The following is a 27136-nucleotide window of genomic DNA, read 5'->3' as shown; positions in this document are numbered from 1 at the left end:
GAGGGGATCTTATTGAAACATATAAGATGATTAGAGGTTTAGATAGGGTGGATAGTGATAGCCTTTTTCCTCGGATGGAGAAAGCTAGCACGAGGGGGCATGGCTTTAAATTAAGGGGGGGTAGCTACAGGACGGATGTCAGGGGTAGGTTCTTTACCCAGCGGGTGGTGAGGGATTGGAATGCCCTGCCTGCTGCAGTTGTAAATGCGTCTAGTTTGGGGGCGTTTAAGAGATCTCTGGATAGGTTTATGGACGAAAAGGGATTGGTATAGGCTAGTGGGTCATTGTTTTTGTAACTGGTCGGCGCAACATCGTGGGCCGAAGGGCCTGTTCTGCGCTGTAATGTTCTATGTTCTATGTTCTATTTTTCTGAAGCTGTTTCACGTAAACATCATGCTAGTGGCTCCTTGACCTTTAATGACACTGGAAGCAAGCCCTGATTGTTCAGAAATATTCTGGTGAAGATCTTAACAGTGATGAGATGAGTGAGATTTTGCCACGATTCTTGCAATTTTGATGAGTTCCTTTCCACTTCTACAGATGGACAATGGAGGCATCTTTGTATTCAAGCAGAATGGTTTCCACATAATCTGAAAGAGCACATTGGGTTTCTTTGGGTTCAAACCACTTAGATGATTGGTGGTTGTGAAAAGCACTATATAAATGCAAGCCTTTGTTTTACTATTTGTGAGTAATATTAGGGTAAAAATAATTTAAATCAAATACAGGCTTAATGTTTTGCACAAGATATTCTAACCAAAGGATTACCATCAACAGCTAAAGAACAAAGAGGTATTGGAAATAGATGGAATCTATATGTTTTAACGCTAAAATGTGTTGGTGCAAATGCACAACCTAATTTTCTTTATCTGGAGAGAGGAGAACATGCCAGGAGATCTGAGACAGTCACGATTACACTATCTTCAAAAAAGATGATAATTCCGACTGCAGTAACTAAAGAGGAATGTCCCTGCTATCAGTTACAGAAAAGGTCATCACAAGAGTCCTCCCTAATCACCTTCTCCCTGTGGCTGAAGAGCTCCTCCCAGAGTTGTAATGTGGATTCCGCCCACACAATGGACGTCATCTTCACCATGTGGCAACTACAAGAGAGGTGTGGGGATCAGCAACTCTTGTACATGGCCTTCTTTGACCTCATAAAGGTCTTTGACATTGTCAACCATGAGGAATTATGGAACTTCCGCCTGTTTCAGCTGCCCCCAAAAATTGTCACCATCCTTCTTTTGCCTGCCCCTGAAATCCTGACTAGCGGATCCACCACAAACCCAATTCACATTGGGGTGGAATCAAACAAGGTTGTGTCATCCCAGCACTCACTCCTCGACCTTCCTTGCCGCAGTGCTTCACCTCATCCTCAACAAGCTCCCCACTGGAGTAGAGCTAAACTACTGCACAGTTGGGAATCTGTTCAACCTCCGCTGCCTGCAGTCCAGTTCCAAGCCTGTCCCACCCTCTGTTATTGAACAACAGCATGCAAACAATGCTGACCCCAAGCCATTGTCAAACCTTCACCAAGGCATACAAGAGCATTGGTGTTGTATATGTGGTATCGGTCTCTTTCAGATAGTACAGCAGAAGTGAGTCACCTGACCTGAGGGCCGAGAAGGAGGGGGCAATTTAGAAGCAGTTCCTCTGAAATAACCCGGGAAGAGTCACTAACTAATTGAAAGAAAGGCTGAAACGAGACTCGATTGTGTCTCATCCTTTTGTACTGTAATGAGAAGTTCCTCGAAAGCTCTAGCCAATAAACTACAAGCAGAAGATAAATTTGTAATCAGTCTGAAAGTAAGACAAGCCACAGCTGAAAAAGAGAAACAAAAAAGAGTTAGATAAACTTCACCAAGAAGTATAGCAAATAGAAATGAGGTGTAAGTTTGTGACCCTAATCTAAATGAGAAGCAGCCCAGCGACATCAAAGCTAAGAAAAAAACTAGCACTATGAAAAAGGTGGAAATAGCCTGGGAAATCTACTGGGGCAAGCACAACATTGAGCAGCAAGCAGTGAAGGAGCATGAAGATGTGAATAATAGGTAAAAAGCCTTCAAAGAAAAAGCACAAGTGGAACTCAGCAACAAAAGTCGTAGCATGGCACTGCAAGAATCAAAAATTAGAACCGAGGTGTCATACACCAGAGCCAGGGAATCCTTTAGAAATCCAATTGAATGAATGAGCTACTGGTCAGGTGGAATACACAAGTGAGCTGGAGAAATTGGCATTCTGCAGAGAGGCAGAAACTGCCTGGTGTGCGGATGCTGAGGAAGGCTCAGCAATGGACAAGCCCAAAGAGAGAACACAATTGCTGAAACAAGTTAGCAATTCAGGAGAATTGTCGAACAAACATATCAAGAAAGAGGAAGAAATATCGATCGTACAAATAGAGTTCGAAGCAGCTTCAAAAGGAATCTGGCAGTTGTTTGAAAACATGCAAAGCGTGAGGAGGGAGAGACCATTATCAATTGTTGTGGAAGGGATTGATGGATTCACCTTTGAAGAAACCATAAATGGCGAAAATGAATGGATTGTGAAAGCAGATGCCAAGAATAAAGAGCTGCTCATGTCCAAGCAGAAGATTAGTTGATGCAGAAGACAAATAGGAGAAATTGGAGAACAAAGCCACCCAGTTAAAGGAATTGTGTCAGAGAGCGCAACACACAGCAGCAATTCAGGCCGAGGAGGAACGATATGGACCATTTTCCACATGTTGGGAGCCGACTATTAACGGGTCAGAAAGTGACCACTTCACACAGTTGTTTACAGACCAGGACCGATATTGGTGCAGTTCAAAACATCCATTCTCCTTTTCTGTGTAAGAGTCATATTTTTAGGTTATTTACTTTTCCTCCCCATTTGGACTCTATCTCCCCTTGTTACAGAAACATTGTTTAAGACTGTTGGAGTGGAGAAATCTCTGCATTGGTCAGTGGAGTTTTTAAGATGTTGTCATTTTTAATTGGTTGTAAATCTTGTTCTCAATAAGCTGTCAGCTCAGTGCAGATGGAGATGGTGCCTGATCAGCTTTCAGAAAATGAGTTTTCAGCCATTTGGTTAAAGAATAAAGAACAACGCAGCACAGGAAACGGGCCCTTCGGCCCAACAAGCCTGTGTCACCATTTTAACATTGAGTGTGGCTCATGGCTGTATTTGAGTTTTTGGTTGCTCATTTTGAAATGGTTTTGTTTCTGCTCCTCAGCTGCTGTGTAATCCCCCACCCTTTCAGATAAACTTCATTATTTCAATTAAATTCCAGATTTATAATCCACAATTTATGCATAGACATACCATATTTAAAATGCAGTGATGGAACATTTTTAAGCTAAGAATTTGAGTTGAAACTTCATGGCTGTATTGTTAAATCTTGTGTCTGCACAGGCTATTGAGAACTATTTCTGTTGAAGCTCCTTTGACTGCGGTGGACTTTATGACTGATGGAGCAACTTTGGCTGTAGGATCCATCAGGGGCAGAATTTATGTCTATGATTTAAGAGTGACAACTTCACCACTAAAAATTGTCAGTGCCCACAGGAAATCTATACGGTGCTTAAAGTTCCAGAATGGTTCCACACAATTCAAGGCAAGTAGATTGTGAGTCGTGGGAAGTAGGGGGTGGGTGGGGTGTTCTCGAGCTTCCATGTCTTTCTCTACAGTAAATACTGATGGGAAATATTTGTTTAGAATCTCACGCATCTGCTTGGCTTCATACATAGATGACCTAATGAATCTTTAAGGGACCCTAATCTCTCTCAGTGTTGGGACAGGGGTGGGCGCCGGGTGTGTGTCGGGGGGGACGGGGTGGGGGGTGTGAGCATCTATGGGGGAAGTGGAAGGGTCTGTGGGGGGAGGCGCAAGGGTGTGTTGGGATGGGGGAGGTGTGTGTATGTCAGGGACCAGGTGGGTGCGAGGGGCTGTGTCGAGCTGGGGTAGGGTGCGAGGGTCTGTGTTGAGCAGGGTCAGGGTGCGAGGGTCTGTGTCGAGCTGGGGTAGGGTGTGAGGGGCTGTCGAGCAGGGGTAGGGTGCGAGGGTCTGTGTTGAGCAGGGTCAGGGTGCGAGGGTCTGTGTCGAGCTGGGGTAGGGTGTGAGGGGCTGTCGAGCAGGGGTAGCGTGCGAGGGTCTGTGTCGAGCTGGGGTAGGGTGCGAGGGTCTGTGTCGAGCTGGGGTAGGGTGCGAGGGTCTGTGTCGAGCTGGGGTAGGGTGCGAGGGGCTGTGTCGAGCTGGGGTAGCGTGCGAGGGTCTGTGTCGAGCTGGGGTAGGGTGCGAGGGTCTGTGTCGAGCTGGGGTAGGGTGCGAGGGTCTGTGTCGAGCTGGGGTAGGGTGCGAGGGGCTGTGTCGAGCTGGGGTAGGGTGCGAGGGTCTGTGTCGAGCTGGGGTGGGGTGCGAGGGGCTGTGTCGAGCTGGGGTGGGGTGCGAGGGGCTGTGTCGAGCTGGGGTAGGGTGCGAGGGGCTGAGTCGAGCTGGGGTAGGGTGCGAGGGGCTGTGTCGAGCTGGGGTAGCGTGCGAGGGTCTGTGTCGAGCTGGGGTAGGGTGCGAGGGTCTGTGTCGAGCTGGGGTAGGGTGCGAGGGGCTGTGTCGAGCTGGGGTAGGGTGCGAGGGGCTGTGTCGAGCTGGGGTAGGGTGCGAGGGGCTGTGTCGAGCTGGGGTGGGGTGCGAGGGGCTGTGTCGAGCTGGGGTGGGGTGCGAGGGTCTGTGTCGAGCAGGGGAATGCGCGGGAATCTTTTGGTGTGTTCAGACTCTGGCTCAGTCACAGTATCGATTTTTTTTACCCACACACCATCACCCATTCTGTCGGTGGGTCAGGGTGAGAGCATCCTTAGCCTGCAACTGAGCTGGAAACACACTCACTCTGCATTATTTATTACTCAGCAAACTGTTTCTGCTCATTCCTTTTTGAAATTCATGTTTAAGGTTTTGCTAAACTTTCCAAAATTTGTTCATTGGCACTTTGACTAAGCAGCATTTTAAACCATTCCCCTACCCCTGTGTGTGAAAAGATTGGCCAAACCTGCCCCACTGTGTTATGGACAATAATTCTGGCTTCGACTGGAGCCGCTCTGACCCGAGTAACAACCAGTCCACTCTGCCATCCTTTACCTCAATCTGGTGAAGCACTAGACCTGTTGGGTCTGAGAGGTTCTCAGTTGGCATGGGTTGTTGAAGAGCGCAAACTATCCTCGTTGATGTGGGCGTAGATGGAAAATCTGTTTAAAAATTTCCCCCCCCGCCACTCCTTTTTGCACCCTCCCCCCAACAAATGATCAAATGGGGAAGATATTTCAGACCCCTCTGAAGGAGTAAACGGTACAGTAGCACAGTGATTAGCACTGCTGCTTCACAGCTCCAGGGACCTGTGTTCGATTCCCGGCTTGGGTCACTGTCTGTGTGGAGTTTGCACATTCTCCTCGTGTCTGCGTGGATTTCCTCCGAGTACTCCGGTTTCCTCCCACAGTCCAAAGGTGTGTGGGTTAGGTTGATTGGCCATGCTAAGAAATTGCCCCTTAGTGTCCAGGGATGCGTAGGTTAGAGGGATTAGTGGGTATAATATGTAGGGATATGGAGGTAGGGCCTGGGTGGGATTGTGTTCAGTGCAGACTCGATGGGCTGAAGGGCCTGTTTCTGCCCTGTAGGGTCCTATGATTCTAAATGCAGCTCAACGAATTTCAAGGTCTGTAACTAATTTCTTTTCCCCTCTGAATTATTCAACCTGTTCATTTATGTTTGGAGGATAAGCCACTTTAACAGAATTAAGAGTTGCACTGAAGTTTAATGTGTCTTTATATTTGTAGAATCATTGTAGAAATCACTGGTTGATTGTCAGTTCTATTGGGCCTTGTTATTTCTGCACAAATTGTCCTATAATTAGCCTTTCAGGTGTCAGTGGCAGGTTTGTTGCACTTCTAAACGAAGCCTGTTCTCCCTTTTAGTCAAATGGAGGTAAAAGCTTTGCCAGCAGGTCTTCATCCGCACTGTCGACTAAGAGGACGTCAGCAAAGGTGAACAGTGCTTCAGGTAGTGGCAGTACGAAGGACGTCCAGGAGCTGACTGCATTGATGACATCTGCACCAACTGTTAAAGTACCTCCTGCTTCTGTCGAACAAAAAGGAGCTGAAGCTAATCTCGATGTGAAAGGTAGAATTCCTTCAATCTGAATTCAGTGGACAAGAGCATTCCGTTAGGTTGAGAATAATTCTTATTTATCATAAAACTTTATCAGTGACACCTTTCTTTCACCCCCTTACATATCTCCTCCTTTCGATCACAACAACCCATTTAAATCTATTCCTGTTCCACAACCATCCTTGGTGAATTATCTTACGTAAGCATGTTTGAAGAATTGCTAAGCTCATAAACATACCAAACCTGTAAATCAGATCATAGTCACTCTGTCCCTTGTTTTGATTGCCCCTCAAATATCCCAGCAGTTAAAAAAAAATGACAAGTATACTACCAGCAGGAAAATATTCCAGCTCCATTCCTCCCGAATTGGGACTAAGTGCCCTAGAGATGTTAGCAGTGTCTATCAGATGGATTCTCCTACCTGATTAATGCTCATGGGCAAGTTGCTGGCCAGCTCCGCTGTTACCAGACTGGGTTGCCATTTTAAATTGGTGTCCCAATCTCCACGATTGTTTACTGACGCCTCTGCTCTCAAAAAATTAAAATGACAACTATTCTTCCGACCAGGGAGCACCACCAACCTCTCAATAAAAGCGGGCCAGCCTCACCATCCCCACTCCTCCCAGACACCCACAAATAACGGGTAGCCCTCCCTCTCCACTCCCTTGCCCCATGCAACCATGCAGACATGGGGGTGACCTGAACCACCTCTCCCTCACCCAATCCCACTGACGCTACCCTTCCCACCTCCAACTCCTTACTCCTACTGACTACTCCTCCTCCTCCTCCCACTACCTTTTTAAGCCAACTGGGAGGCTTTGGTGGGTCAATTTCAAAAGAAAGCCTTTAGTGGCAGACTTAACTGTGAAGCATCTGAACTGCTTTCATTGATCCTAACCACAAGTAATGGTCCTGACATGGTAAAGAGGCGATTTCAGTAGTTACTGGCTCCCTGCCCGCTCTGCTGGGAACTCAATCTTTGCAGTGGCACGGCTAGGGAGCATTTCGCTGGCTATCGCACCCGGCGCAAAACCCCTCCTTGTCCAATGCCGATTCTCTGGGCTGTTGCAATTGATGATTCGCAATTGGAGTCAGCAGGCTCAGAGAATCCCCCTGTACAATTTCTGGGATTTCCGGGCAGCTTTTCTGAACATTTGGATATAGTAGCTGAGTGGTTGTGGTACTGGGTGACCAGCCAAAGTCATGAGTTCAAATTCCACCGCGGTGAGCTGTAAAATATATCCAGCATACCAAGCTAGCCCATCAGTATCGCTCAGGAAAGGGAATATACCATCTCTATCCCATTCTGCAAGATACATGACTCCAGTCCATTGTTATGATTGATTCTTAATGCCATCAGGGCATCTGTGGATGGCTAAAGAATTGTGATTGTTAATGTCACCAAGATCACTACATATTTAACTTTAGATCATAACCTTAGCCATAAAGTTTAAAATCTTTGCTTTCAGAGCTCCGTGTATTGGGATATTAATTTTAAGCAAGTGGGTTAAGCTATAAATTTAAGTTTATTTTTCTAGACATTGGCAATGAACTGCATAAAAGAGTTCAGGAGAGAAGTAGATTTATTCAGAGAAAAGAACCGATAGATATTGTGCAAGGAGAGGTGGAAGGACTTGATCAAAATACTGTTGGACTGAATGCCCTGTCTCCTGTTGTTGTAGTAAAAAGTCTGACAACACCAGGTTTAAGTCCAACCGATTTATTTGATAGTAAATTCACAAGCTTTCGGGTTAGTCCCTTTGTCAGGTGAAGGGGCTGACGAAGGGGCTAACCCGAAAGCTAGTGAGTGTACTATCAAATAAATCGGTTGGGCTTAAACCTGCTGTTGTCAGACTTCTTACTGTGTTTACCCCAGTCCAACGCCGGCACATCCACATCCTGTTGTTGTAACATAGAACATAGAACATTACAGCGCAGAACAGGCCCTTCGGCCCACGATGTACTTTCGGAATCTAGTTTGAGGATTATGATATTAGCATTCTTTGGATAGATGAATGGTATTTTTCAACAATTTGGCACAAAACAGCGTTTTCGCTCACTAATAAAAACCAATTGTGCTTCATTTCTAGGTTTATCACATAGCACCAGCTTGGATGTCATTCCATCCAAAGAGACAGAAAATGCAAAAAGAGCAGACAACAGTGGCAACTTTAAAAACCTTGATTGTGTGGGCAGAACCAGTTTTGGGGATGTGTTCTCACCAGTCAGAGATGGTAAGTTGATTTAAATTAGTATTCATTGAGTTGTGAAAACGGTTCATGAAACACCTAATATGATGATTTATGGTTTGCTTTTGTAGATGTTGTGGGAATAAAAACTGGTGAAGACAGCATTGCAAGAGGGAATGGTAAGACAGACTTCCTTGAATGATAATTAATTTAGTTAATATGTGTCCAGATACCCACTAATGGACGGGGACCGTGGGTTTGAATGTAGGGGATGAAAGCTGCAGCTCCCTACAGCAGTCCCAAATGAAACTAACTCCCACTAATTGCAATCCCTAGCATTATGGATGAGATATATTGATTGCATTGAGAATAGCAGAAATTGTATTTCTTTGATATAGGTTGACACATTAAATTAGATCTCCAGTTAAACAATTGAAAAATCCTTTTTGGCATTTTGGTGACACATCTCAAGTTGGGAATATTAACCATGTTGCATCAGTCTCTATCCAAAGAAAATAATTGCTGTAATCCTTTGTCATCAGGATTCTGCTGTCTCTGATCTGTCGCTGAAGTCAGAAATCCTTCTTGTACCTCTTTCATCCATTTCTCTTCGAGATTTCAGTTGTGGCAACTCTTGACTTTATTTTTGTTCAATAAAGCAAATTCAGTCTTTTCAGATGCCTCTTAGAGCAAATCCCTGGTGTTTTAATAGAAAATCAGTGCCAAAGGGTTTGTGCTCACTCAGTTTTCCAATCATCTTTTGTAGACTTGACTAAGTGCAGCTCCCATTTGGAAATGTTTCTGATCAGTAGGAGGCAACTAAGTGAGAGGCTGGGAATACAGCTTTAGCTCTTTTTATTTGGGCTTCTGGATTGCTATTCCAGTGGCATTGCCATTACACCACCATCTCCTGTGGGAAGTCTGGTGCTGCGAGCATGGCCAGCATTTCTCACCATTCCTAAATGCCCTTGAAAAGGTTGTGGTGAACCTCGTCATTGAATTGCTGCAGCCTAAGTGGTGTCGGTACACCTACAGTGCTGTTAGGGAAAGCGTTCCAGGGTTTAGACCCAGTGACAGTAGAACTGTGATGTAGTTCCAAGTCAGGATAGTGTGTGACTTGGAGGGGAACCTGCAGATAGTGGGTGCTCCCATGTGTCAGCTGCCTTTAGAGGTCACGGATTTGGAAGGTGCATCAAAAAAGGTATGGCGAGTTGCTGCAGCCACTGTGTTGCCTACAGTGGTGGGAGTGAATGTTTACAGTGGTGGATTGTGGGGCCAGTCAGTTGGGCTGCTTTGTGCCAGATGGTGTTGAGCTTCTTGTGTTGTTGGAGCAAAGGGCTCAAATATATTTTTCCTTGTAGGTTCGGGCTTTTTGCCACAATTGAACACCATATTTTCCACAAGAAGTAATCCAGTGGGTGCCAGTACACAGGAAGAGTTGAGTTCGAACTCCTTACAGGGTTTTGGATCTCCATCTCCCATTAAAGAACAGAATCCACAACGAGACATAAGTGCCATATTTAACAAACTGCAGAGTGGGAGACAAGATTCAAAAGAGCCAGTTGGCCAGGTACTAGATCTACATCAACATTTGTGTTTCTGTTTGCTTTAATGAGGACAAGTCACATAAATTTGGCTTGTACCTTGTGCTTAAAAGACAAGCCATGATCTAATTGAGGTATTTCTACTGTTTAAAGATTTTAATACTCTAGATAGATAAAGAGAACTGATTTCATCTTGGGGTGGAGTGGCTGAAATCTAAAACAAGGCAGCATGATCTTAAAGTTAGCTACACCATCCAGGAGTGAACTAAGAAAACACTTTTTTCACACATAAGGTAATGGTAAACTGGAACATCTCCTAAAACAATCCTGTGGAGATAATTGTGATTGTCAAGCCTGAGATTAATAGAGTTTTGTTTTGTGAGGATATCTGTGGATATGGAGCACAGGTGGGTAAATGTAGCTGAGGCATTAATCGGGTTCCAATGGCTGAATAACTTGCTTATGTTCCTGAACTAATAGCTCACCAGTTCACACTGAATAGCTGAAGCATTAAGATGAGGAAACGTTCCCAGACTTACTCCTTGGTCTGTGCTGAGTTGGTTAATCCCAATGAGGAACACTAGTTAATGGCAGAGCTTTTGGGCTTTAGAGGCAAGGATTGTAAACACCTTGCTCCTGAGAACTATCCAAATCTCCCCATGGAAAGTGTGCAAGGTTTGATTGTGATAGTCAGTATTTGAATATTCTGACGATGCTCACTGAAGGCAAATTCTATGGAACTACAGAAAGAGTAGTGTTTTTGTGAAGGAGAAGAATTTTTAAATAGGGATGAAAAGTTGTATATGCTCAACTGATTTTGACAGATATGGAAAAGCTGACCAGCTCTGAGAGCCCCATGAGTGCTGCAATAGAATCAAAACTGTGATGACATAATCTGAACATAGAACATTATGGCGCAGTACAGGCCCTTCAGCCCTCGATGTTGTGCCGACCAGTGGAACCAATCTAATGACCCTCTAACCTAAACTATTCCAATGTTATCCATATGCCTATCCACTGACCATTTGAACGCCGTTAAAGTTGGCGAGTCCACAACTGCTGCAGGCAGGGCATTCCACGCCCTTACTACCCCTGACATCTGTCCTATAATTTCTGCCCCTTAATTTAAAGCTATGGCCCCTTGTGTTAGCCGTCACCATCTGAGGAAAAAGGCTCTCACTGTCCACCCTATCCAATCCTTTGATCATCTTGTATGCCTCAATTAGGTCACCTCGTAACCTTCTCTCCAATGAAAATAACCTCAAGTCCCTCAGCCTTTCCTCATAAGACCTTCCCACCATACCAGGCAACATCCCGGTAAACCTCCTCTGCACCCTTTCCAATGCCTCCACATCTTTCTTATAATGCGGCGACCAGAACTGTACGCAACACTCCAAGTTCGGCTGCACCAGAGTTTTGTACAGTTGTAACATGACCACACGGCTCCGAAATTCAATCCCTCTACCAATAAAAGCTAACACACCGTACGCTTTCTTAACAACCTTATCAACCTGGGTGCCAACTTTCAGGGAGCTATGCACATGTACCCCGAGATCTCTGCTCGTCAACACTACTAAGAGTCCTTCCATTAGCCCTATATTCTGTACTCCTGTTATTCTTACCAAAGTGAATCACCTCACACTTTTCCGTATTAAACTCCATCTGTCACCTCTCGGCCCAGCTCTGCAGCTTATCTATGTCCCTCTGCAAACTGTAACGTCCATCCTCACTGTCTACAACTCCTCCGACTTTGGTGTTATCAGCAAATTTACTAATCCATCCTTCTACACCCTCATCTAGGTCATTTATAAAAATGACAAACAGCAGTGGCCCCAAAACAGATCCTTGAGGTACACCACTAGTAACTGAACTCCAGGTTGAATATTTCCCATCGACCACCACCCTCTGTCTTCTGTCAGCTGGCCAATTCCTGATCCAAACTGCTAAATCACCCTCAATCCCATGCATCTGCATTTTCTGCAATAGCCTACCATGGGGAACCTTACCAAACGCTTTGCTAAAATCCACATACACCACGTCAACTGCCTTATCCTTATCCACCTCTTTGGTCACCTTTTCAAAAAACTCGATAAAGTTTGTGAGGCACGACCTACCCATCATAAAACCGTGTTGACTATCCAAAATCAATTTATTTCCCTTTAGATGATTATATATCCTATCCCTTATAATTCTTTCCAAAACTTTGCCCACAACAGAAGTAACTATACTGGTCTATAATTACCAGGATGGCCTCTACTCCCCTTCTTGAACAAGGGGACAACATTTGCTATTCTCCAGTCTTCCGGCACTATACCTGAAGTCAATGACGACATGAAGATCAAAGCCAAAGGCTCTGCAATCTCCTCCCTAGCCTCCCAGAGAATCCTGGGATAAATCCCATCCGGCCCAGGGGACTTATCTATTTTCACACTCTCAAGCATTGCTAACACCTCCTCCTTATGTACCTCAATCCTGTCTAGTCTACTACCTGGTATCACAGTATTCTCCTCGACTACACTGACTTTTTCCTGCGTGAATACTGATGAAAAATACTCATTCAGTGCCTTTCCTATCTCTTCAGGCTCCATGCACAACTTCCCACTGCTGTCTCTGACTGGCCCTAATCTTGCCCTAACCAATCTTTTATTCTTGACATACCTGTAGAAAGCTTTAGGATTTTCCTTGATCCTATCCGCCAAAGTCTTCTCATGTCCAATCTTAGATCAGTTACCAATCTTTTCCCTTTTTGTTTGCTGTAAAATTATTATTTTTTAAATTCGCAATGGCAGACCCCTTTTGTAGAAGGCCCTTTTGGATTTTCTTCCTCTGTACCTTGGTTGCAAAATACCACTTAAGCTCACAAGCCTTGCCAGTCACCTTTCTGAATTTGCACTTTACAAAGTGAGTGACAGAGATTTTGGGTGTAATTTATCTGCAGTCTTTTCATTACTCTTTTGGAGTACCTCATTGCGCATTTGGTATGGTTTGATCATAAGATGTAGGAACAGAAGTACACCATTCCCCCCATCGAGTCTGCTCCACTGTTTAATGAGCTAATGACTGATCTGATATAATCCTCAACTGCACTTATCCCCATAACCCTTGATTCCCTGACTGGTTAAAAATCTGTCTATCTCAGCCTTGATGTAGAGATGCTGGCATTGGACTGGGGTAAACACAGTAAGAAGTCTCACAACACTAGAACCTTCCACACACCTGACGAAGGAACACCGTTTCCGAAAGCTTGTGAGATTACTATCAAATAAACTGGTCGGACTTTAACCTGGTGTTCTGAGACATCTTACTGTATCTCAGCCTTGAACTTACTTGAATGACGCAGCCTCCACATCACTCTTTGGTAAAGAATTCCAGAGATTCACCCTCTGACTGAAGAAATTTCTCCTTATTTCTGTCTTAAAAATGAGTGACCCGTTACTCTGAGATTACGGCCTCTGGCGCTAGACACTCTCCTCAGAGGAAATATCTCAGCAACTCTGCTATAGTTGTGATAAGGATCTTGCATATGAAGAATTGGTAGTTTGGACCTATCTGTTACTGCTCTAGCATGGAGAGTATTTATAATGTGAAATGACATTGTCTTATTTCAAGATGTATTTTCCAGATGTTCCTTGTAAAATGGCATTGTAACTTCTTGTACTTTTGTATCAGACTTGCTGTGACCATTTTTTTCCATTAAGATTGGAGAAGTAACAGTGTTAAAGGTTATTTGTTGTAGAGAATAGTTTCTCTTCACCACTCCTGTGGCATTTACGATAAAATGTGACATTTAGTAGCATGTTAAATAGTTTAGTAGCAAGAATTCTCAGTCTGCAGTGATGTACATATTCCAAATCCTCAACAGGAAAATGATACCGGAGGAATGCAGAAATCCAAAGCAATTGAGCACAATGGTCAATTGGAAACTGCGAGGCTGGATCAGGTAGGTGTTGCTGGCGTTATTCAGGGAACAGGATATGTATTCAAAGTGGAATTTTAATATTGTCTGAATTGTTATATTTGAGGAAATCAAAGTAGAAAATTGTGAAATATGTGGAGTAACTCATGAATAAATGATTGAAAGTGGCAGGGCAGCTTGAAAATGATTAAAGGGTGTGGCATCCTGGCCTTTATCAGTGGGGCAAATTCAAAGCAGGGAACTTGCGTCAAATATTGGCTTGAATATTACATCCAGTTGTCGGCACCATACTTCTGGAAGGATGTGAAAACATTGGAGAGAGTGTGAAAAAGATTCATGAGAATGCTCCCTGGGGTGAGGACCTTCAATTATGAGGATAAATTGGCAAAGTTAGGACTGTTTTCCTTGGAGAAGAATAGGTTAAGAGGAGATTTGATAAAGATATTTAAAATTATGAAATATTTTTATAATTTTATGCTGCAATAGAATCAAAACTCTGATAACATAATCCGATCAGTTACCAGTCTTTTCCCTTTTTGTTTGCTGTAAAATTATTATTTTTTAAATCCACAATGGCAGACCCCTTTTGTAGAAGGTCCTTTTAGACTTTCTTCCTCCATACCTTGGTTGCAAAATACCACTTAAGCTCACAGGCCTGGCCAGTCACCTTTCTGAATTTGCACTTTACAAAGTGAGTGACAGAGATTTTGGGTGTAATTTATCTGCAGTCTTTTCATTACTCTTTTGGAGTACCTCATTGCGCAGTTGGCCTGATTAGACAGAGTAGACAGGGAGAAACTATATCTATTGGCAGAAGAATTGAGAACAAAAGGACACCAGATTTAATATAACTGACAAAAGGAGCAATGGTTGGGTTCTGGAATGCACAGCCTGGGAATATGGTGAAGATATGTTCAATTGAGACATTCAAGAGAGAAGTGGATTGATATCTTCAAATCGCAAATCGAATTGCAAAAACCCAGTCTGCAGGTGCAGCAGGTGATCAAGAAGGTGAATGGAATGTTGGCCTTTATAGCGAGGGGGTTAGAATATAAAAGCAGGGAGGTCTTGCTGCAACTGTACAGGGTACTGGTGAGGCCGCAACTGGACTACTGTGTGCAGTTTTGATCACCACACTTGTGGAAGGATGTATTGGGAGTGCAGAGACGGTTTACTCGGCTGATACCAGAGATGAGGCGGTTAGCCTATGAAGAGAGACCGAATAGACTGGGTCTGTACTCGTTGGAGTTTAGAAGGCTGAGGGGGGATCTTATAGAGACATATAAGACAATGAAGGGGATGGATAGGGTAGAAGTAGAGAGATTCTTCCCGCTTAGAAAGGATAGCAGAACAAGAGGGCACAGCCTCAAGATAAGGTGGGGGGAGCAGTTTAGATCAGAGTTGAGGAGGAACTTCTTTGCTCAGAGGGTGGTGAATCTCTGGAATTCTCTGCCCGTTGAAGTGGTGGAGGCTACCTCGCTGAATATATTTAAGTCACGGGTAGATAGATTTCTGATAGACAGGGGAATTAAGGGTTATGGGGAGAAAGCGGGAAAGTGGAACTGATCCACTTCAGATCAGCCATGATCTTATTGAATGGTGGGGCAGGCTAGATGGCCTACCCCTGCTCTTATTTCTTATGTTCTTACGTTTCTTATGTTCTTATCTTAAAATGTTGAACATGCACAGCTATGGGAGAAAGCAGGAGAATGGCACTTAACTTGCTACTATGGAGAGCTGGTATAGACATGATGGGTGAATGACCTTTTATGTTGTGACAAATCTGTGGTTCCATAAGAACATAAGAAATAGGAGCAGGAGTAGGCCATCTAGCCCTTCGAGCCTGCCCCGCCGAAACTCCAACCTATGTTGTAAAGTTAATCTAGACTCCAATTATTTTTGATTTTGGCCTTAGTGCGAGCATAAGGTGATTTGCTCCAGGTGTGATTCTACTGACCTTTTGAAAACTTTTATTAAAATAAACTTTATTTAACAACACAGTTTAAAATATAACAAATTAGCATACTAAACATGACAATGGACAACTCTTAACTGCTAGCTATCTCTCTAATTCCAACTTAAACAATATCCCCACAGATATAAACTCCTTTCCCAAATCAGTTAGCAAAAACACCTGTCTTCTAACTTCCAGACAGCAGCCTCCTGAGGGGGAGAGCAATCTTCAAACAGCAGAACTTCAGAGAAGGAGACGTATTTTCTGGCAGGTCTCAGACTTCAATCTCTAGAGACCAGATTACTGCAATGTAATGATTCAAAACAGCAATTGGGTGCCTGTTTCGCTCAGCCGAGTTCCACCCAGTCACATGATTTTTCTGACAATCGGCCTAATAAGGCCCTACTTGGAAAATCCCAGGGGACAACACTAAACACTAACAAAACTTCACTAGCCCAGATTAAGACAACAATTAGGATCAGTTATGCTTCTGCATGCTCAGCATGTGGGCTGCCAGTTATAGATAAAGTGGCACTGGGTAAATAGAACTGACTGCTAAACAAAAATCCTTCAAGAGAAACATGATACAAATCTGTTTCTTAAAGGCATGGTGTCAGCACATTCCATGAAGCTGACACTTAGATCTAAGCTGATGGTTTTCTAAGGCCCGTGTTCCCAGCATCTTGCTGTATGACTTTGAAAGATGGACAACTTACAGAGCATCCGGAGGAAACCCATGGGGGCACGGGAGAATGTGCAAACTCTGCAGTGACCCAAGACTGGAATTGAACCCGAGTCCCTGGGACTGTGAGGCAGCAGGGCTAACCACTGTGTGCTGCCCCAAAAATTCACTCTTTGTTAAATAATATTCTGCTTGTTTACTTTTTCTTCCCAGATGAATAAGTTCACACCCCTGTATACATCATGTTATGTCCTTTCCCAGGACTTGTCTAATCCTTTTGTAGCCTCTTTGTATCCTCATTGCAGCTTACTTTTCTATTTCACCATGTGTCATCAGCAAACTAGGATATGTTATGTTAGTCCCCACGTCTAAGTCATTGATGTTGATTGTAAATAGCTGAGGCCCAGACACTGATCCTCCTGCAGCCCACCTTTTTAAAAAAAAAGTTAATTTTATTTTTTAATGCGATGTGGACTTGGCTGGCAAGACCAGAAATTGTTGCCATCCCTAATTGCCTTTGAATTGAGTGTCTTGCTGGGCCATTTCAGTGAGCAGTTTAGAGTCAACCACATTGCTGTGAGTTTGGAGTCACATGTAGGCCAGACCGGGTAAGGATGGCAGCTTTCTTTCTCTAAAGAACATTAATGAAGCAGTTAGTTTTTTTTTACAACAATTGACAGTGGTTTCCACAGTCGTTAATACTGAGACTGGTTTTTAATTCCAAATTTTATTCATTGAATTTAAATTCTGCCATGGTGGGAATTGCAAAGGCAACCAATTTAAGATTCGGTCTGGCTGGCAATGTAGCTCATTTACACTTGCTCGAAACTGCATAAACTCACATACAGGATCCTGACCTCTGCAAGCGGAAAGAATGTGTCTTGGCCTTGCATTTAACAAAAACATGGGAACAGTAGCTCCCTGGTGCATTCTCCATGGCAATGTCTCAACCAATCAGTGCTGTTTGACAGCCAGTCAGTGCTCTGTTTCCTCATACAGTATATGTTGTTGCTTCCTTTTAAATTTGGTATTCTACTGTTTCTGTCCATTAAACAACCCTTGGAATATATCACCTCCAGTGCCATGATCTGTAATTATGTAAAGTTTACTCATTAGTGTCACAAGTAAGGCTTACATTAACACTGCAGTGAAGTTACTGTGAAATTCCCCTAGTCGCCACACTCCGGCTCATTGACCTGAACAGAAGCATAAATAGTTAGCTTACAATCAGTAATCAAGAAAATGCTAGAATAGCATTAGCGCCATGGCAACAAAGCACTTTGATAAATCTGCTGACGCTTCCCAAAGAAAAATCATGATTGACAAATCAGGTAGAGATTTTCTGAGGCTGCAACTAATCGGATAGATAAGGAGAAATAATGTATTCTGCTCTTCAAAAAGCATTCAATAAGATGCCAGCACAAGAAGGTTGTTTAATGCAACAACAGAAGAGAATGCTAACTAAAGTTAAAGTTCATGAAATGGAAGGCTAAATTATTGAATTGGTTGGAAGATTGTTTTGGTGGTAGATAGCAGAACCGAGAAAGATAAATTTGCACTAGTAATGGATGGAATGATCAGTGCAGTCCCACGAGAATTTGTGCTGAGGTCTCTACTATTCACTATCTGAATAACTTTGTTAACTCTGCGATGAGACATTTAGCCAATAGTAAAGCAAAATACAGCAGATGCTGGAAATTTAAAATAAAAACAGAAAATACTGGAAAAACTCAGCAGGTCTGGCAGCATCTGTGGAGAGAGAAAACAGAGTTAACATTGAAGCAATAACTCTTTCTCAGAGCTGCCTTTTATCTAAACTTGCTAATAGCACACGAGATTGATGATGTGACTTAGTAGTGTAGTTGTTAGCATAGAATTATAGAGATGTGAATAAATTGATTAGGCATAACTGTAACAGATGGGCTTCAGTGCAGGTAAGTGAGAAGTTTCTCATTTCAGACCAAAAAAATGAATCAACCTGAGTATTAATAGATGAAACAGTCGAGGCCCAAAGATATTTATGTCTGTATACAAATGTAATATGGTACAAAAATGATTGAAAAAGCAAATGAAATGTTGACTGTTACATTTCAAAGTCAGTGGGAGGAAGTTCTGTTATGGCTGTGAATAAGGCGTGTATTCCATGGGGTGTAGGTTGAACGGGGCTTGATTGAAGCTTTTAGAGTTTTGAAAGAAATTGATAGGATAAATAGAAATGATTTCTGCTGATGGGCGGTATAGGACAAGAGGATGTAATCTTAAGATCGGAGCCTGACCAATTAGGAGTGGAGTAAAGAAACAATTCTTTCACAACATCTGGTTAAAGTGAGGAACCCTCTTCCCCCAGTTAATAATTTTAAATGAGATTGATTAGTTTTTGCTTCCCAAAGGTATCAAAATACAGTGCCATGATAGTGAGCCAAGCCATGATCTCTTGTTAAATACAGTAACAGGCTAGAAAGGCTGCACAGCTTACTGTTATTCCTATGTTCCTTCTCTATTGTAATTCTAAAAACTGCAGGTATATTTAGCTTGAAGTAAATTTGCATCCTTAACTGGACTTATTAACATTTAATTTTAAAAAAACTGTTAGGATTGAAATGAATACGAATCTTTAGCCCGTAACATAACCAGACCTGTTGTGTATAATTTTGTTTGGAAATTCAATAAGTCAAATATGTAGCTTGCTTGATTAAAAACCATGAATGTTAGTATAAATGAATATAATGAAACATCTTTTTGTTCCTACTTTGAAATCTTGCTTCAGTCCTCAAAGGCATTAAATGTTTCCCTTTTAAGATGTTAATTTGTTAATGGTTTCAATATGTTTACAAAGCTAAACTCTTCTGTTGCTGAGAGCGGGACCTTGGGGACACCTCTAACATCTTCCATGGTGAAAACACCTGATGTATGTGAACGAAAAGGAAGAGAATTTCCGTTTCCTCAGGAATGCCTGGAACATGAGACCGCTGCATCAGGTAAGCACTCACCTGATCTATATTTGTACCTGTTCTGAAAGGCATAACTGAATGGGCCGAATGGCCTATTTATGCGTTATTTATTCTATGAATTCGACAGGCACAGAATATAGAATTACTACGGAGGTTGAAATCGAGCTAAGTTGATTTTTTTTAAAAGAGAACAATTTGAGTTTAATGAGAGGATTTCAGTTCACGTTTACGTAAGATCTCCTTATGTATGTTTTGTTCTTTTAAACTGACTTTTAAAACTAAGTTTTATGCAGCCCCCCTCATACCTAATATAACTTCTATTTCTAAAATATTCCCTTAATTCAAATCACAAAGGACCAAGATTATAATTTAACCCACACAGCAGCGCGTGTAGGTGTCACTGTTTGACTTTATTTCACTTTAACACCGATCACTTAATTGGCTCATTTAGCATTGATTTTAACATTGTTTCGCACAGGTCCAGCCTGGGGCTGTGTGACTGGAGCTGCATTTTCCACTCCCTACACTCAAGTTTTCTGCTGACCTTCTGACTAGAGGCCTCTCCCACTCCCTAACCCACAGTCTCAGCACTGGCCCTCTGACATGGCTCTGCTGCTCAGGTGCTACCCTCTCCTGAACCTTTGCTGTGAATGAGGGCTCTGGTGATGAGAGGCGCGAGGAACAGCTTTTAGTTACAGGTGCTTCACCTCTTTCTGATCAGAAGCCCCCTGGTAACACATCCCTGACCCCAACAGTGAGATGCTTTACTCAGCAGTGGATTGAATGCCTTTGGGAAACCAGGCTGGGATACAACTCCTGTACACTGCAGTAAAACCTGCGAGGCAGAGATCTTGTACACTCCGTCTCCGAGTGCGCTGTGGACTGGCAGCTGCTCCTGCTGCTTTAAAACCCAAGAAGGTTAGAAAAGCTGATTATGAATCTGTGTGAAGAGAGTTTCCTCAGCAGTCTGAAATTGCTGCTCTGCCTGCCACTGTTCCTCTCCAGAACCCTCACTCATGGCACGTATTCAGGAGAAGGATGAGCAGGATGTACAGCTGAGCATGGATGGCCGGAGGATCATCACCCCCAGAGGCACAAACCACCTGAGAGTTGAGAAAACAGGATGCATAGCAAGGATTGTGCACAGTTAAACTTCATTGAATATGTCCCTGCTTGTAGGGAGATTAGAAATTATAGCAATTACAAAATGCCATCTCTTGCATTACCCTGTATTAAGAAATTCTATCTCCTTTCACAATTGTAGGTTCAATGATAATAAGAACTAGGAGCAGGAGTCGGCCATCTGGCCCCTCGACCCTGCCCCACCATTCAATAAGGTTATGGCTGATCTTTTTGTGAACTCAGCTCCACTTACTCGCCCACCATCATAACCCTTAATTCCTTTACTGTTCAAAAATTTATCTATCTTTGCCTTAAAAATATTCAGTGAGGTAGCCTCAATGCTTCACTGAATGCTGCAGCTTTAATCATTATTAAAATCATTAAGAAACTGGGGATTTATTCCCCCTCTCTAGCCTTCAATGTGAAATGCTCAGAATCAGGAGAGACCCTCATTTTCTAATTCTAAAGAATTTCATTTGCCATTCAGATGCAGCAGCTTTCACCAGAAAGAGCTTCTTTTGAGTGAACAGAACAAAGGGTGTCAATCAAACCAGTATGTCAAGTCCACAATTCATTTTGCACTCTGGTTGACTGGTGCTAGAACGTGTAATAACAGAGCTAGAAATATTCATTACTATCTGAGTTCAGCAGCAGCTGGTTCCTCCATACCACTCTAATAAATCTCTATGCCAGTGATGGATTTACAGTTTGTTGGAGCTTGTGCTCTTCTTTTTGCTGGAGATGTCCAGCGAAATGTTCCCCACTCCTCACCTGTGATGTAGTGAGGTTCTCACAGTGTCTGTGGCTGGTTTAGACCCTGGCCCTCACAATGATGGCATCAAACACACTCCCTGTAAATGCCATAAGATGTGGAGCGAAAACAGCCCTGATTTTCCAGAGAATAACACTATTTTTTGGAAAGATAACCCCTGTAGACTCTTGACAAAACTGAAGAGAGGGAGAACAGAATGATAGAAACTGCAACAGCAAGTAGCAATTTTTGGAACAAAAGAGAGATGTCTTGGTGAGAGGACATGGCATTGTCAGCGTGAGAGTGAGGTGCCCACAATCTTTTCATTTTTATTCTATCCAAAAAACCAAATTCCAACTGAATCCAGTTCATGGTCCCCATGGACAGGACAAACAAGTTCCAAGCTGACAGGATGAGGCACTGCACCCCCTCCCGGGTTCACCTTAGCCCAAAGGTCCAGATGGCTTTGGAAAATTTGCATCAGGCGACACCTCGGTTAAACCTCTTTGGCTTCCCTGATCCTTTACTCTGGCCTGGGCATCCCCACCATCGCAGGCCTCAGCAAACCCAGAGTGCAATGGGAGAACCTCATCACCTGTATGATCCTGGAGTCACCCCTGCCTCTCTGTGTGTGTGTGTGTGTGTGCTTTCACTTTGGCAAAATACTCACTTTCTAGGGGAAGCTAGTTTACGAGTGACTATTAGCTTTCTGCACCTTTAGTTTATAGTGCCTGTTACTATTGGCATAAACACAGTAAAAAGTCTGACAACACCAGGTTTTAGTCCAACCTTTTTACAGCATTCAGTGAAGCATTGAGGCTACCTCACTGAATATTTTTAAGGCAAAGATAGATAAATTTTTGAACAGTAAAGGAATTAAGGGTTATGGTGGTGGGCGAGTAAGTGGAGCTGAGTTCACAAAAAGATCAGCCATAACCTTATTGAATGGTGGGGCAGGGTCGAGGGGCCAGATGGCCGACTCCTGCTCCTAGTTCTTATTATCATTGAACCTACAATTGTGAAAGGAGATAGAATTTCTTAATACAGGGTAATGCAAGAGATGGCATTTTGTAATTGCTATAATTTCTAATCTCCCTACAAGCAGACTTTTTACTGTGTTTACGCCAGTCCAACGCCGGCATACCCACATCATGACTATTGGCATAGTCAGTTTATTTTTCACACAAAACATGACAGTAACATTAGGATTGTGCAGGGTGGATTAACAATGAAACCATCATGCTCTGTGAATGGGGGAAACGGAGAGGGGGGTTAATTACCTACGATCTTGGTTTCCGCTACCCAAGGCTGGGATTTACCTGTGTGCGATTCCAATCCCAGCCTCATCCATGTGACGGCTGTTCCCGCTCTCTCAGATTCGAGCTCACAAGTGCTGGCTGCCACTCACCGCTGTGGTCCCAGCAGGCGGTATGGGGTGGGTCTCCCCAACACCACGCTCAGTGTGCAGATGCTCAGCCATGTGCAGCATGTGTAGTTCTGAATGGCGGAATGTCCCCGCAGTGTGTGTACGGAGGCTGTGTGCTGCAACGGATCAGCCAATGTCTAGGGCAAATGATTGACTATTTAATCATGGGGAGGTTTGCAATCCATGCAAGCTGACTGTGAGGAGCATCACTCAGAGAGCCTGTATTCTGGGGGTCCCTGTGCAAGGGCACATTGTGTTTCATTATAAATCTACTCTAGGACCTTTCTTAAGTGTAACACCCAGAACTGAACACTGGCCCCTCCGGCTTATTTTTTATTCTCTAAACCTCTTTACAAACCCAAGGATTCCATTTGCTGCTGAGCTTTTCCTGACACCTTTCGGACTGTGTGTACTCCCAGGTGCCTTCTGTTCCTGCTTTAAAATTGAACTATCTGGTTTATACTGCCTCTCATTCTTCCTACCAAATTGTATCATGTCACACTTATTTTTGTTACATTTCCTTTGCTACGTGTCTGCCCGTTTCACCAAGCTTGGTTGTAGATGCTGTTCCTCCAATTTGTGCCAGCTTTACTGGAACATTGGAACAGTCATGATGTGGAGATGCCAGTGTTGGACTGGGGTAAACCTTCCACACACCTGACGCAGGGACACCGTTTCCGAAAGCTTGTGGGATTACTATCAAATAAACTGGTTGGATTCGAACCTGGTGTTGTGAGACTTCTTGCATTGGAACAGGTCAGGAACAGATTGGTGGGCATGAGATCAAGATGCTGAGTTAAAATCTCAGCTTCCATAGGACATGTTTGCAGCCCTTGGTACTCAACATTGAGTTTGGCAACTTCAGATTTTGACCTTTCTGCTTCATCTTAAAAAAGAAGTTTTTAAAATATTCTATACATGTACTGCCTCAATACAAAACACCCCCCTTTGTTTTTTTGCTACCTTTTTTTGTTGCAGCTTCTATACTCTCCCTCCTTTCCCATTCTGCTGAAGTGTCTATGACCCAAAATGTGTTCTCTCCTGATCAATGCTGCCAGACCTGCTGAGCTTTTCCAGCGTCCGCTGTCCTTGTTTCTGATCCCAGCATCCACAGTATTTCGCTTATTGAAAAATATGTAAGTTTGATGAAGTAAGGGTCAAAGCTTTTGCTGCATTTTATTTGATAGAATATCCACCAGTTGGACAGAATTGTATCCCATGTGCCAGAGTTTGAACATGTCACTAAAAAGTGCAAGTCCTGCTGTTTGTTAGGAATGTTGTAAAATGTTGTGTATCATTTTCCAGGTGCAAAGTTAACGATGCCTACATCAGCAGCAATTCCCAAACTGTCTGACAAAATAGTGGATACTTTTGGAAATGATGGCATTGGGCAGCAGTTAACATCTGTCCAAATTCAGTTAGTCAGGACCATAATACAAGAAACTCTGGAAGATTACAAGTAAGGAATGTTAAGTAAAAAAACTTGCAAAAGATTCTTTTTAAAAGATCCTATTTTCATCTGTTTTTCAGTATTGCTTGGATGAAACCAAGAGTATCTGTACTTTTTATTGTTAGAGACTTGACATTCCGTGTTTTAAAAGGAAAAGTTTTAAAGTTTATTTATTCGTGTCACAAGTAGGCTTACATTAACACTGCAATGAAGTTACTGTGAAAATTCCCCAGCCGCCAAACTCCGGCACCTGTTTGGGTACACTGAGGGAGAATTTAGCATGGCCAATCCATCCAACCAGCACATCTTTCGGACTGGGAGGAAACCGGAGCACCTGGGGGGAAATCCATGCAGGCAAGGGGACAATGTGCAAACTCCACACAGTCAACCAAGCCGGGAATTGAACCCATGTCCCCGGTGCTGAGGCAGCGATGCTAACTACTGTGCCACCGTCCTTGATAAAGCAGATTGTTATTTTAGCTATTGTTCATCTTTTCCTGTTTCATTTTTAAGTTTTACTAGTTTAAATTCTTGTATACTTCTGTTCAATTATGCTACTGAATTTCTGAAGCTTCTCTTTATTTAATCCAGAGATGCATGGCACCGAGACATTGTTAACCTGCAGCTGGAGATGATCAAACAATTCCAAATCCAACAGGTACTCAGCAACAATTGAGCTGTCCCATTCTTTATTTTTAATGTTGTGCTGACCAGTAGAACAAGGTGAAGTTGAGCTAATTGCACTGGTAACTGAACTCCGTCCCCAGAGCCCATCAGTAAGAAATTATCAAAATATTTTCAGAGCTGCATGAAGCTATTGAAGAAAGCAGATGCAGTTTGGTGTAGAACCGTGGCGACTGTCAGATTCTCAATCTGAAATAGTCCAGATTAGCTCTGTTAATATTTGCATGGACACATTATTCCTTTTAAACAGGCATTAGTCAACATTGTGTCCATGCAAATATTGTGCTTAGTCTGTCATAATACTTGAATAACAAACTTTAAACATTAGTGCCTTTTGAATTTTAATTAATGCTGAAAGCATTAAGTCTCTTGCAGAAGTTGTTAATCCACAGTGTTGCCGGATAACTGTCCAGTTTTTAACCCAGCTTCTAAAGTATCAATCTTTGAGATTTTATCAATCCTACATCACTGGTAACAGTTTATGACTAGCTCCATCTACAAAGCTGGCTTGGTGTTGTGACGGAATGACAGAAATTAAATGATGTCTCTGTTCCCCAGCATTGCTTTCATCCATCTTGTGGAGCATGAAGCTCAACCTCCTCCAAGTGAACTTTAGGGGAAATGAAAGTGGCGGGAAATGAAGAAGGGGAAATAGTAGGAGAACGTAGAGAAAGTAGGGGGAAGCCTAAAAACTGGAATGGCAAATGAAAAGAATGGTACAAAGGAAAATGGCATCCTTTCATTTTCAAAGGAATCTCAGTTGTTTAAACTATGCTTTACTTTAGAATAATAGTTTCTTAGTATACTTTTAATTTGTTTCTGAAAGGATTTGTGATGTAAACTTGTCAATTGACTCAAGAAATATTGCACTCTTGTTTCAGAATGAAATCCACGGTTTACTTGAAAGATATTCTGTTAATGAAGCTTTGTTGGCAGAAAATGAGAGATTACGAGAAGAAAATAAAAGACTGCGAGCTACGTTTTAACAGAACATTTGTGAGTATTCAGCTCAACAGAGTGCGTCATGCTGATGAGAAGAAGCATTAACTTCACACAGCAAGGAAGGCTCAGATGGTGGACACCGATTTCAACCTGTTTCCAAATAATTAACCTGTTAAATATTTTCTAAAACAGGCAGGTTCCTCGTACTAAGTCAGCCTTTGTCCTGCAATGAACGAAAGCCATTCCGCTAAAATGGTTGGAATGAAAGTGTTGGAGGTCTGTAACTAGCTGAATTTTCAGAGGCAAAACAGCTGAATTCTGATAGATGTCTAGCTAATCTTCCAAGGACTATGCTTTAATCAGGACTACTACATAATGGGACTGAATAAATACACCATTGAAATTCAAAATAAAGATTGGATTAGATATGCATTTATCCAGATTCTGCTCTGATAGAATTTCTCAACGTAAATTAACAAACTATCACTCCAGGAAAAGGGCAGTTTTGAGTTGAGACTGTTTTCAGTGGGGTGTTTTATACTCTAGATCCTATTTTATGATTTTATGTTTTTGTCATACAACAAGTGGCCATATCTGTTCAAATCCTGACACTGGGATTGCCTATCACAGGTAACTTTGAGTTTTTCACCTACTTTTAAAAACAATCTAACAGCAATATCTTTTTGTATGTGTTCCTGGCGCGAGCAGTACTTTCAGGATTCTGGAAAAGTGAAACTAAATCTAAAAATACTGCGTCATTGCTGAAAGTGTATGGTCTTAAGTGCCTTTTTTTTAGATGGAGTGGATTTCAGAATGAGTAGGTTGATCAGTCAGCAATAAGCCAGTTATTCCAATAGACTGTCCTTGCTTGACCTGATATTCAACAGTTCTCTAGAATGAAGTAACTGTTTCTATGGAACACTGTTGTAGCACTTCTCTTTTATAAAATAATTCCTGTATGGATTTGGTTTTTGAATTAACAATTATATTGCAGTATATTTTTGATGGAAAATATACTATATTAAACATGTAATAAATATATCAATAAGCTTTTTGTGTATTTTTAAATGCTTGTGTTGTTAAACATTTTGCTGCAACATCAAGGAAAACCATTCCCTCGTGACCGATCATTAAAAAGTTTTGAGAATACTTTGAATTGGACAAGTTGTGAAGAGAGCTTGGAAAGGCTTGGGTTGTTTTCACTGGAGCAGAGAAGACTGAGGGGTGTCCTGATCGAGGTGTACAAGATTGAGGGGCATGGACAGGGAGCAGCTGTTCCATAAGAACATAAGAAATAGGAGCAGGAGTAGGCCATCCAGCCCTTCGAGCCTGCCCCGCCATTCAATAAGATCATGGCTGATCTGTCGTGGCTCAGTTCCACTTTCCTGCCCTCTCC

At 42.7% G+C, this 27136-nt stretch overlaps 1 protein-coding gene across 1 annotated transcript in view; it reads left to right on the top strand.

Annotated features, from left to right (window-relative positions):
* Window positions 1–26766, top strand: part of nedd1 (NEDD1 gamma-tubulin ring complex targeting factor) — a 42024-nt gene extending 15258 nt beyond the window's left edge. Inside the window, exons 7-16 of the mRNA XM_080207125.1 lie at window positions 3391–3592; window positions 5937–6141; window positions 8220–8363; window positions 8450–8497; window positions 9680–9888; window positions 13725–13802; window positions 19251–19392; window positions 23970–24123; window positions 24706–24772; window positions 25680–26766. Of these exons, the coding sequence (XP_080063251.1) occupies window positions 3391–3592; window positions 5937–6141; window positions 8220–8363; window positions 8450–8497; window positions 9680–9888; window positions 13725–13802; window positions 19251–19392; window positions 23970–24123; window positions 24706–24772; window positions 25680–25784 (1354 nt within the window). The 3' untranslated portion in view covers window positions 25785–26766. The remainder of the gene's footprint in view (window positions 1–3390; window positions 3593–5936; window positions 6142–8219; window positions 8364–8449; window positions 8498–9679; window positions 9889–13724; window positions 13803–19250; window positions 19393–23969; window positions 24124–24705; window positions 24773–25679) is intronic.
* The last annotated feature ends 370 nt before the right edge of the window (window positions 26767–27136 follow it).

Source organism: Carcharhinus amblyrhynchos, chromosome 19 (genome assembly GCF_965287045.1).
Source record: "Carcharhinus amblyrhynchos chromosome 19, sCarAmb.v2.hapA, whole genome shotgun sequence".
Classification (NCBI taxonomy): Eukaryota; Metazoa; Chordata; class Chondrichthyes; order Carcharhiniformes; family Carcharhinidae; genus Carcharhinus; species Carcharhinus amblyrhynchos.
Note: the sequence above shows the minus strand (reverse complement) of the source record. Positions and strands in the feature narration are given on the sequence as shown.